The 12,394-nt window shown below is 43.9% G+C and overlaps 1 protein-coding gene across 3 annotated transcripts in view; it reads right to left on the bottom strand.

Moving 5' to 3' along the window:
• The window catches only part of LOC121573450 (exonuclease mut-7 homolog), a 58,836-nt gene that overhangs the window by 1,268 nt on the left and 45,174 nt on the right, over positions 1-12,394 (bottom strand). For all 3 annotated transcript variants that reach the window (XM_041885453.2, XM_041885452.2, XM_041885454.2), the window contains exon 20: positions 28-94. In XM_041885453.2, coding sequence (XP_041741387.1) covers positions 28-94 — 67 coding nt within the window. The remainder of the gene's footprint in view (positions 1-27; positions 95-12,394) is intronic.

Below are 12,394 nucleotides of genomic sequence, written 5' to 3'. Positions count from 1 at the left end.
TGTCTGAGGAAGGGACAGGGAACGTACCTCTCTCCTTCAGCAGGCGTGTCATGTCTTCTCTAGGCATCTTCAGGTACTGGTCACTGTTACACACCTTTAAATACATAAAGATACAGGTCACTGTTAAGGTCTCCGCATGCTTCGGTTTGGCTGGAGCCTAGCCGAGAACCGAACAAGTGTTCTAGCCTACTCCCTTAATAGACCTTAGCTTGAAAAACGAGAAAACGCTTCCATAGTACTGTTTGTCCATCTTGAGACGCCGTAGCAAAAATAAACTTCCTCAAAATAGTCAGAATGAATCTAAGATAGCTCAAGAAATCTGTCATTCATTTTGACGTTTTTGCAGAGGAGATCTTAGTTGCGCAATTTTACATCTAACTAAGCTGTTTTGTGCAGTACAAACCCTTACCGAACACCAAAACGTCATACAATTTAGTCATAATATATGCAAGAACTGTTCCGAACTGTTTCAGATGGGAAGCATCCGGACGCCTTTACACACCCAGCCCTCCTACACACCTTGAAATACAGAAAGAAAAGTTAATATTTAACTACTGTATTACATCGGCATGGTATTCACAAGAGACATGAATGGAGCATGGAGCTGGCAACACCAGTGGGCCCACATGTACTGAATAAATGTGCCTGTGTGAACTGTAAGTCGCTTTGAATAAACACGTCTGCTAGCCAAAAAAAGAGACTGTGTAAAACTTCCTCTCCAAGGTAAGGCATTTCATGTGATGTTGTGAAGACCATCAGGCATTTCCGCAGCACCCACACACCAGACACAGACACACAGACACCAGACCAGGAGTCAACCAGTGTCTACCCCACTCTCTCTCTCACACACACACACATATACACACACCTCACCCCCCACCCAACCCAGGGGACAGAGAGGAACTGTGGAGACAACGTTGACGCCTGAGTAGCATTCACACGTCCTTGGTGCTTTTGTGTTCTCTAGTATACCGTTTGACATGGCTGAGCCCTCGTCTGTAGCCCCCTTGGCAGCAAGCTGGTGCTAAACGCCCTGTAAACACACCTGAACTCCACCCCTGTATAACAACACCACCACTTAAAGAAGGGGGCTGTAAATCAGACAGACAGACAGTAGAGAGAAAACAGGGTTGTATTCATTGGGGGAAAGTGTAGCAGCGAAAATGAGCGTCCCTCATTGTAAAAGTTTAGGTAGTCCCTCCCCGTTTCAGTCTTTTGAACTCCGTTTGGTGCCTAATGAAGACGACCCAGCTCAGTTCCTGGCCTCTGTGGACAGATTGAATTATAGTAGCTACAGTGTTAATTAATATACTTAGCATTAGAACATTAACAGTCTACGTTAATAACACGTATAATAATGTGTATATGATATGTTATGAGTTTGATCATTTTCTGGACTAATCGTGATCCTATTCTGTCTGTTACTAACACTGCTTTCACATAGGATTCACAGCATTTTGCCGGCATCCCTGGGACGAGTGCTAGTAGTGGTGTGCCGATGTGGGTGGGCGTCTACTTTAATAAATCCATTGAAAATATACACCATCAAAAAGAAATCCATTATTCATGTGTTTAGGCATGTCCTAAGAAAACATTAAGACTAATTCAATGATTTTTCAAAAGAATAGAATAGCATATTTTGCGTTTAATTAGGCCTGTTACAAGTCTGTGTAGCCATGGCTGCGCCATCCAAATGAAATCAATTGTTAGTTATTTTGTTCATTAAAACAGACAAGACACACCTACCCAATCACAGTCAACACACATATACACTGAGTGGACAAAACGTTAAGAACACCTGCTCTTTCCATGACATACTGACCAGGTGAATCCAGGTGAAAGCGATGATCCCTTATTGATGTCATCTGTTAAATCCACTTCAATCAGTGTAGATGAATGTGAGGAGACAGGTTAAAGAAGGCTTTTTAAGCCTTGAGACAATTGAGACATGGATTGTGTATGTGTGCCATTCAGAGGGTGAATGGGCAAGACAAAAGATTTAAGTGCCTTTGAACGGGGTATGGTAGTAGGTGCCAGGCGTACCGGTTGGTGTCAACTGGAACAATGCTGGGTTTTTCACGCTCAACAGTTTCCTGTGTGTATCAAGAATGGTCCACCACCCAAAGGACTTCCAGCCAACACAACTGTGAGAAGCATTGGAGTCAACATGGGCCAGCATCCCTGTGGAACTCTTTCGACAACATGTCGAGTCCATGCCCCGATGAATTGAGGTTGTTCTGAGGGCAAAGGGGGGCGGGGGGGTGCAACTCCATATTAGGAAGGTGTTCCTAATGTTTGGTATACTCAGTGTACATTATAGTAAAAATATAACAGAATAAAATACAAATAATATTCTTCCTATACAACTTGTGGAACCTCTAAAAAAGTGAGATTTTGAAATGGAGCCCAAGCCCATGCTTTTTTGATCCACATGGAATCTCTTTCCTACCCCACTCCACTTTGTTAGGGAGCAGGCGTAGGGTCTGATCTTCATGACACTGATAGAAAATAATAGCAATCTATATTTTCAAAAGCATGTCTCATGCTCATATTTCACAACCTCCTCAGGCTTTTGGAGTTGCCTATAAGTGATCGACGCAAAATAAAAGTCCTACTCTTGATTTAGGCTACATTGTTGCATGCTAAATGTTTCTGATCAGTGATAGATGAGCAAAGGAATAGATTAGCTGTACCGGCTCCACTTATTTGCCCAGCCAGAAACAGATGAACCAAATAGCCTATACAGACAGATTCAGTGAAACAAAATCACATTGATTGATTATCAGACAAGTCAGTGAAGTCACAGGCTTCTGGTCGGGAGTAGACCTAGGATACTAGGCGACTGCGAGTGAAGAGCAAAAATAATCCACTTGTTAAACTTGATTGGTTTATCAAGACGAGTCCCAACCCTTTTCTAAAAGCAGCGCGACCCAATCAAACCGGTGCTGAAATGATCATCTAGTTTATTACAAGGATTGGATGACTTTGGGAGTTTCAGTAAGCAACAATTTGATACATGCATTCAATTGCATTAAATCAAATCAAATGTGTATTTGTCACATGCGCCGAATACAACAGGTGTAGACCTTACAGTGAAATGCTTACTTACAAGCCCTTAACCATCAATGCAGAGTAAGAAAATATCTGCTAAATAAACTAAAGTAAAAAAAAGTAAAAATAAAATAACAATAATGAGGCTATATACAGGGTGTACAGGTACCGAGTCAATGTGCGGGGGTACAGGTTAGTTGAGGTAATCGAGGTCATATGTACATGTAGGTAGGGGTAAAGTATTTATGCATAGATAATAAACAGTGAATAGCAGCAGTGTATAAAAGGGGTCAATGCAAATAGTCCGGGTAGCCATTTGATGAACTGTTCAGCAGTCTTATGGCTTCGGGGTAGAAGCTGTTAAGGAGCCTTTTGGACCTAGACTTGGCGTTCCGGTACCGCTTGCCGTGCGGTAGCAGAGAGAACAGTCTATGACTTTAGGGCCTTCCTCTGACACCGCCTAGTATATAGGTCCTGGATGGCAGGAAGCTTGGCCCCAGTGATGGACTGGGCCGTACGCACTACCCTCTGTAGCACCTTGCGGTTGGATGCCGAGCAGTTGCCATACCAGGCGGTGATGCAACCAGTCAGGATGCTCTCGATGGTGCAGCTGTAGAACCTTTTGAGGATCTGGAGGACCAATGCCAAACCTTTTCAGTCTCCTAAAGGGGGAATAGGCGTTGTTGTTCCCTCTTCACGACCATGATAGTTTGTTGGTAATGTGGACACATTAGACTACTTTATTCCGGTATGTGTGTCATTCAGTGATATTCATTCCCACAGTCATTCTTTATGGATCCATCCAGTTGTGGTTAAGAAAACAGTGCATGCTTAGTGGTGGGCTATGCGATGAGATGGGTTAAGTGACATGCCGCGCAAAGTTTAGAACTGGCAGGAGGGGAGGATAGTAGTAACGGGCGCTGCCTAGCAACCATTAAGAGCGTAGTGCGTGTCAATGCTGCCTCAGCATTACGGCTACGTTTCATACTGAGCCGTAGGCAGAACTTTACCGAAAACATTACTAGGTCGTTTGGCGGAAATAAAAGCTTTGGCTTTGATACCGGCAATACCTTTCAGATCTAAAGAAAAGGAGGAATAAAGATGGCGGAAAAACGTCTTCGTATGAAAGGGATATAAGCGATGGGAGTGTAGATCCTCCATGGAGGTGTAGGAGTGACACCAGGTGCTAACCTCTGGCTGTCTGGTTGGAGACATCGCTCTCACGCCCTCAGTATTCTACCTTGGCTGATCTCTCTCACACACACACACACACACACACACACACACACACACACACCAGCGTTTCAGCCAGGAAAAGAGTCACTATTTACTCAGCTCAAAGTTTCCCATGGTTGAGCAAGTCAAAACCTGCTCCCGTAACTCTCCCAGCTTATCCATGTACTCACACACTCCATTCTTTCTTTCCATCCACGTTTGTTACACAGACACAACACACCGTCCTCACACACACAGAGACACACGGTCCTCACACACACAGAGACACACACTGTCCTCACACACACAGAGACACACACTGTCCTCACACACACCGTTCTGACACAAATACAGACAACATCATTCCCTCTCTACACACAAACACACACACACAATACAATAAAATGCCACCTTGGTGTTAAAATGTGATTTGCATTTTGCATTTGCATCTTTCTCAAAGTATATGAATAGCATATGAATCATTGTTTAAAACAGTAGAGGCAATGTTTTGTCTAGAGAGAGCAAATTAAGTAGCCTATGTAATACTAACTACTTAAAAAATTATGAAAGTAAGTTAAAATACACTTAGATAAGAAATACAAGTTGTCCATACATAGACACAAAATGTACACTGTGTAAAATGTTTCATGAGTGTTGCAAAGATACAGCTCTCTCTACTCTTCTTACAAGTCTGGGTATCTCACACTTTTTGGGACAAAGCCAAAGAGAATGTTCCTTGTTGTGACAAGGCTATCAGAATGTGATACTGTGTTTCAAAGGAGAGGTGGTAGAGAAAAGACTAGAGAAGAGAAAGACAGAGGGACAGCGAGTGAAGAGGGAGAGGAAAGGTGGGAGGTGGTGGGAGAGACTTTTCTTCAACCCACACAAACACACACACACACACACACACACACACACACCAACAGCACAGTCCCGCTCTCCTCTCCTCAGGCCGCTCCCATGGGAAAATCCTGGACCGCACACAGGGGGCAGGACTGGCCGGCTGCTGGGTCACATAACCCAGTGCTGCTAGCCAATGGAGAGCTAGTGAGCCAGCCGCTAGCCAATGGAGAGCTAGTGACCCGGGCCGCTAGCCAATGGAGCGTTAGTGACACGGGCCGCTAGCCAATGGAGAGCTAGTGTGCCGGCCGCTGGCCAATGGAGCACTAGTGACTCAGGCCGCTAGCCAATGGAGCGTTAGTGACCTGGGTCGCTAGCCAATGGAGCATTAGTGATTTCATTCAAACTGCAGCGAGCGGAGAGAGTCAGGTAAAGATCTGCTAGGGAGGGAGGGAAGGAGGTGTAACAGCGTGGGAACTGGGGGGAGGGGTGTTGGAGAGAGAGAAAGAGCGCGAGCGAGAGACTCTCCAGGACCTGCCTCTCTCTCCACTAGTAGTTACCTAACCTCTCTGCTATGTGGTGGTTGGTATGCTAGGAACTATGGCCAACACATAGACACTGATGCAAAATAAAAGCACATTATTTGTTTGTTTCATTGAAACCAAAATAAAAGCTAAGTACTGTGCTAAATACATGTGGGTTGTGGTACAAACCAAAGCTGTGCTTAAAATGATTAAATGAACCAAAATAAATACTATACAGTCAGTGCTCACACATGTGGGTTGTTGTGTACATGACATAAAAATAAACTGTATATATGCTTTACATGAACTGATATGTCAAATAAACAAAACCTTTCAAACCATCAAAAAGTGCTATTTTTTTTAGACTTTCCCAGTTACAACTATGGCAATTAGTTGTTTAAGGGGGTAATGAGTGCATTTAGCTGCACTCATTGGGTTTGAACTCCCCACTTTCACATCACAGGGACCCTGCAGCTCTGATTAGTGCATCTGGGTTAATGAGTAGGTCTGACCTGTGAACCCTGAACATGGAACAGCTAGGGGCCTGTCTTAACTGGATATCTATTATCTACAGACTACCTCAGGCTAACGTCACAAACAGACAGGTCGGCAGCCAGGCATGTTTTCCCCTTTGTGTTTCCACCAACATACAGCTGCGTGAAGTCAGATAATGTTGGGTTAGGTTGATAATGTTGGTTTAGGTTGATAATGTTGGGTTATATTGGGTTATGCAGCCTAGACAATGTTGGGTTATGTTGATAATGTTGGGATGTGCTGATCATGTTGGTTCATGTTGATAATGTTTGGTTATGTAGCTTAGATCATGTTAGTTTTGTTGATAATGCTGGGCTACGTTGATAATGTTGAGTCATGTTAATAATGTTGGGTTATTTAACCTAGACAATGCTAGGCTATGCCGATAATGTTGAACCATGTTGATAATGTTGGGTCATGCAGCCTGGATAATGTTGGGTTATGTAGCCTTGATAATGTTATGTACAGTGCCTTCGGAAAGTATTCAGACCCCTTGACTTTTTCCACATTTTGATACGTTACACAGCTTTATTCTAAAATTGATTAAATTGTTTTTTTTCCCTCATCAACCTACACACAATAGCCCATAATGACAAAGCAAAAGCAGGTTTTTAGAAATGTTAGCAAATTTATTACAAATAAAAATATCACATTTACATAAGTATTCAGACCCTTTACTCAGCACCTTTGGCAGCGATTACAGTCTCGAGTCTTCTTGGGTATGACGCTACAAGCTTGGCACACCTGTATTTGGGGAGTTTTTCCCCTTGTTCTCTGCAGATCCTCTCAAGCTCTGTCAGGTTGGATGGGGAGCATTGCTGCACAGCTATTTATAGGTCTCTCCAGAGATGTTCGATTAGGTTCAAGTCCGGGCTCTGGCTGGGCCACTCAAGGACATTCAGAGACTTGTCCCGAAGTCTGAGGTCCTGATTGCTCTGGAGCAGGTTTTCATCAAGGATCTCTCTGTACTTTGCTCCATTCATCTTTGCCTCGATCCTGATTAGTTTCCCAGTCCCTGCCTGCTTAAAAACATCCCCACAGCATGATGCTGCCACCACCATGCTTCACTGTAGGGATGGTGCTAGGTTTCCTCCAGACGTGACGCTTGGCATTCAGGCCAAAGAGTTCAATCTTGGTTTCATCAGACCAGAGACTCTTGTTTCTCATGGACTGAGAGTCTTTAGGAGCCTTTTGGCAAACTCCAAGCGGTCTGTCATGTGCCTTTTACTGAGGAGTGGCTTCTGTCTGGCCACTCTACCATAAAAGGCCTGATTGGTGGAGTGCTGCAGAGATGGTTGTCCTTCTGGAAGGTTCTCCTATCTCCACAGAGGAACTCTAGAGCTCTGTCAGAGTGACCATCGGGTTCTTGGTCACCTCCCTGACCAAGGCCCTTCTTCACCGATTGCTCAGCTCTTGGTGGCTCCAAACTTCTTCCATTTAAGAATGATGGAGGCCACTGTGTTCTTGGGGACCTTCAATGCTGCAGAACCTTTTTGGTACCATTTCCCAGATTATGTGCATCAACACAATCCTGTCTCGGAGCTCTACGGACAATTCCTTCGACCTCATGGCTTGGTTTTTGCTCTGACATGCACTGTCAACTGTGGGACCTTATATAGACAGTTGTGTGCCTTTCCAAATCATGTCCAATCAATTGAATTTACCACAGGTGGACTCCAATCACATTGTAAAAAAATCAAGGATGATCAATGGAAACAGGATGCACCTGAACTCAATTTCGAGTTTCATAGCAAAGGGTCTGAATACTTATGTAAATAAGGTATTTCTGTTTTTAATTTTTTATACATTTGCTAAAATTTCAAAAAGAATGTGTTCGCTTTGTCATTATGGGGTAGTGTGTGTAGATTGCTGAGGATTTTTTAATTTTTTTAAAATCCATTTTAGAATAATGCTGTAACGTAACAAAATGTGGAAAAGGTCAAGGGGTCTGAATACTTTCCGAAGGCACTGTAGCCTAGATAATGTTGGGTTGCGCTGACTTTTGATGCCAATGCAAGTTTCTGGGTTTCTTCAAACATGTTTTTCCCTTTCTGTTTTCCTCTAACTGTGAAGTGCGATAATGTTGTGTTATGTTAATAATCTTAGGTTATGGAGCCTGGATAATGTTAGGTTATTTACATTTACATTTTAGTCATTTAGCAGACGCTCTTATCCAGAGCGACTTACAGGAGCAATTAGGGTTAAGTGCCTTGCTTAAGGGCACATCGACAGATTTTTCACCTAGTCGGCTCGGGGATTAGAACCAGCGACCTTTCGGTTACTGGCACAACGCTCTTACCCACTAAGCTACCTGTTAATAGTGTTGGGTTATGTAGCCTAGATAATGTTGTGTTATGTTAATAGTGTTAGGTTATGGAGCCTAGATAATGTTAGGTTATGGAGCCTAGATAATGTTGTGTTATGTTAATGATGTTAGGTTATGGAGCCTAGATAATGTTAGGTTATGTTAATAGTGTTGGGTTATAGAGCCTAGATAATGTTAGGTTATGTTAATAGTGTTGGGCTATGAAGCCTAGATAATGTTAGGTTATAGAGCCTAGATAATGTTAGGTTATGTTAATAATGATAGGTTATGCAGCCTAGATAATGTTGTGTTATAGAGCCTAGATAATGTTAGGTTATGTTAATAATGTTAGGTTATGGAGCCTAGATAATGTTAGGTTATGTTAATAGTGTTGGGTTATGGAGCGTAGATAATGTTAGGTTATGTTAATAGTGTTGGGTTATGGCGCCTAGATAATGTTAGGTTATGTTAATAGTGTTGGGTTATGGAGCCTAGATAATGTTAGGTTATGGAGCCTAGATAATGTTGTGTTATGTTAATAATGATAGGTTATGGAGCCTAGATAATGTTATGTTAATAGTGTTGGGTTATGGAGCCTAGATAATGTTAGGTTATGTTAATAGTGTTGGGTTATGGAGCCTAGATAATGTTAGGTTATGTTAATAATGTTGGGTTATGTAGCCTAGATAATGTTGGGTTGTGCTCACTGTTGGTTTCAGCCAACTCTAGTTCAGAGAGTTTAGTTTTTTCTTGGCAGGAATGTAATCAGGACAACAGGATTTTGTCTAGGGATGGGTCAGTTCCAATTATATATCAATGGAGGAGAAATTCATGATTCATCAGGAAGAATCCCATCCTCTCTCTCACTTTCTCTCGCCTAGCATACGTTATGTTGGAGCTCAAAAGGGTACGTTAGGTTAGAGCGCAAAAAGAGGGCCAGTCAACTAGGCAACAGAGCAAATGATAATGAAGAGCCTTTATGGCCGTGGCTTAGCTCTCGGATCCCGGCCGGTAGGGGCTTTGTTTGGTAGTGGCTTGGGAACAGCCAGGGGCTCCACACACGCACAGAAACCCCCATTGATTGTTGCCCTCCTAGCCCTCAGTGTTGAGAACTCTCTTCAATTACTGGCCGATGAAGAGGATAATAGTCTCAGCATTAGATAGGTCACAAATACTGTTCCCTGGCCCTGAGTTAATTCTACTTTCCCTTTCACCTCTCTTTCTTTCATTCTTTCTTTCCGAGGCCAGATAGGTGAGGCTTACTAACTCCAGACAGCTCCGGACCTTCCGTCTGGCCACTCTACCATAAAGGCCTGATTGGTGGAGTGCTGCAGAGGTTGTCGTCGTTCTGGAAGGTTCTCCCATCTCCACAGAGGAACTCTAGAGCTCTGTCAGAATGGCCAACAGTTTGCTGAAGAGGATAAAATCAGCTATAACATAAATGGATTCAACTACTAGTCTGTGAGTGTTGCTGACTGGAAGAAACTGTTTTTGGAATATAGATTGAGGGACAAGTAGTAGCTATAGATTGAAACATGCTGCAACTGGAGCCTAGAATACTACATTCCATTTCATGGAATCTTGGATGACTGTAATTGTCCAGCCAAATGACTGCGGTCTCCGTAATAACCGTTGGAATAGCAATTATTTTTTACATGTATGTTTTTACGGAAATATTCTCCTCCGCTCCTGATCGCATGTGCTGCCATAGAAATGGAATGAATAGAACGGGTGTCCCCATTCAAGTCAATGATGGCATAACGGGTGGATCGGCAGCCATTGCGAGTGTACCTATAGGTACCCACAGTTTACCAATCAAATTGTCAGGATTAGAGGTTCCAAGCCCGTTCTAATCATTCTATTTCTACGTGTGCTGCTGCTGCATTGTGGTGGGCGTTGCCTAGTCATCCAAAATACTTGTTTACTACAACACCTTGCTTGTTTCAGCAACGAGCAACAAAGTTTCATCACGTTGTTAAGATTCCACGTTAGCTGTTATCACTGTGTTATCGCTGTGTTATTATTAGCAACACATATAGTTCTGTAATGGTCAGGTTCAATAGAACCACTAGTCATATCTCATAAAATACACAGCCATCTCCACACAATTCAAAGACCAGGGCCCGTATTTATAAAGCGTCTCAGAGTAGAAGTGCTGATCTAGGATTCCCCCACCTCATGTAATCTTATTCAATATGATCTAAGACACCAAACTGATCCTAGATCAGCAATCCTACTCTGAAACGCTTGATACATACAACCCCGTGGGTTTACTGAGTGAGATAAGAACAATGTTCACAATGTTTCAGATAGAAATAGAATGAACAGCGGACACGATTCCCTACGACAGACAATCCGATCATAACTGTTCCAAAAAACAGTTAGTGAGTGCACCCACCCCACTCACTCCAAGTCAACATTCGCTCATAATCTCTTCCGAAGCTTCTGTCTGTGACGGCTCCGTCATGGGAGCGCCACCAGATTCCGTTGCGCAACCCTGCTACCGCGGCCGCATATTTCACACCTTTGTTCTCATACAAGCACACACAAGCATGCACGGAATGATATTGTAACGTTCCGTGATTCATCCTCAACTGTAAATATTGACAGTGGCTGCTGCTCTGCCCCGCAGGAGCCTCTCCCTGAGAAAGCTGTGGGACGGGACTGGGAAGGGTGTGTGGGGTGGTGGGACAAGGACGTTGCCAGGGTAGGGAGACTAGGGTGAGGTCAGGAGAAAGATGAGAAAGCTGTGGGACGGGGAAGGAGAAGGGAATTTCTACACTTCGATCTCACGCCTCTTCAGGTACAACAATGCACATATCTTTGTTTCAGTTTCACAAAATTGTGGCTGCCACTAGGTGTTTACTGAGCATGAAACTACCTAGATAAAAGTATAATTGCGTTGATGGATAATATGCATAAATAGGGTTTTAATACCCTAGAAAAAATGTCCAATGATTGTCTTATTCATGAAAAAGTTGTTGAAGCGTACAGGCAGAGGTAATAAGCATTCTTCCATCAGCGTGTGAAATCAATGGATGACACACAACAATATGAATGACCACTGACAGCGGTAATCATGTGGTCCAGTCAGACCAGTCTATAGATGGGACATCTAGCTAGGTAAATAATGTGTGGTTAATCTGAGAACACACACACACACACAGGATGGCAGGGTTAAGTGGTAATGATGCAGGATAACTCATCAGTGTGTGTGTGTGTGGAGGAGAGAGGAGGGGGAGGAGGAGGTTAAGAAGGAGAGAGAGGGTAGAGGAGGAGGTTAAGAAGGAGGAGAGGGGAGGAGGAGGTTAAGAAGGAGAGAGAGGGTAGAGGAGGAGGTTAAGAAGGAGAGAGAGGGTAGAGGAGGAGGTTAAGAAGGAGAGAGAGGGTAGAGGAGGAGGTTAAGAAGGAGGAGAGGGGAGGAGGAGGTTAAGAAGGAGAGAGAGGGTAGAGGAGGAGGTTAAGAAGGAGAGAGAGGGTAGAGGAGGAGGTTAAGAAGGAGAGAGAGGGGGGAGGAGGTTAAGAAGGAGGAGAGGGGAGGAGGAGGTTAAGAAGGAGAGAGAGGGTAGAGGAGGAGGTTAAGAAGGAGAGAGAGGGTAGAGGAGGAGGTTAAGAAGGAGAGAGAGGGGGGAGGAGGTTAAGAAGGAGGAGAGAGGAGGAGGTTGTTAAGGAGTTGGGTTGGTATGGAAGGAGGGGGGGGGGGTCACCTCTGCTGCTCTGCTGGTGTGAAAGCAATGAGGTAAAGCCAATAGAAAGAGCAGAGAGTTCCTGTGTCACTGCTCTCCTCCCTCCCTCCCCCAACCGGCCCCGGCTAAATTCCCCAGGGCCAGCGGCAGTCCCTTTCAGTCTCCTGTGACACAGTAATTATAAGTGTGGGAACTGAATCTGTCCCTTTTTCAGTGCCCCTTCGCCCCCTAACCAGCTC

The sequence above is a fragment of the Coregonus clupeaformis genome, chromosome 9, assembly GCF_020615455.1.
Source record: "Coregonus clupeaformis isolate EN_2021a chromosome 9, ASM2061545v1, whole genome shotgun sequence".
Taxonomy (NCBI): Eukaryota; Metazoa; Chordata; class Actinopteri; order Salmoniformes; family Salmonidae; genus Coregonus; species Coregonus clupeaformis.
This window is presented reverse-complemented; position numbering and strand designations above follow the sequence as displayed.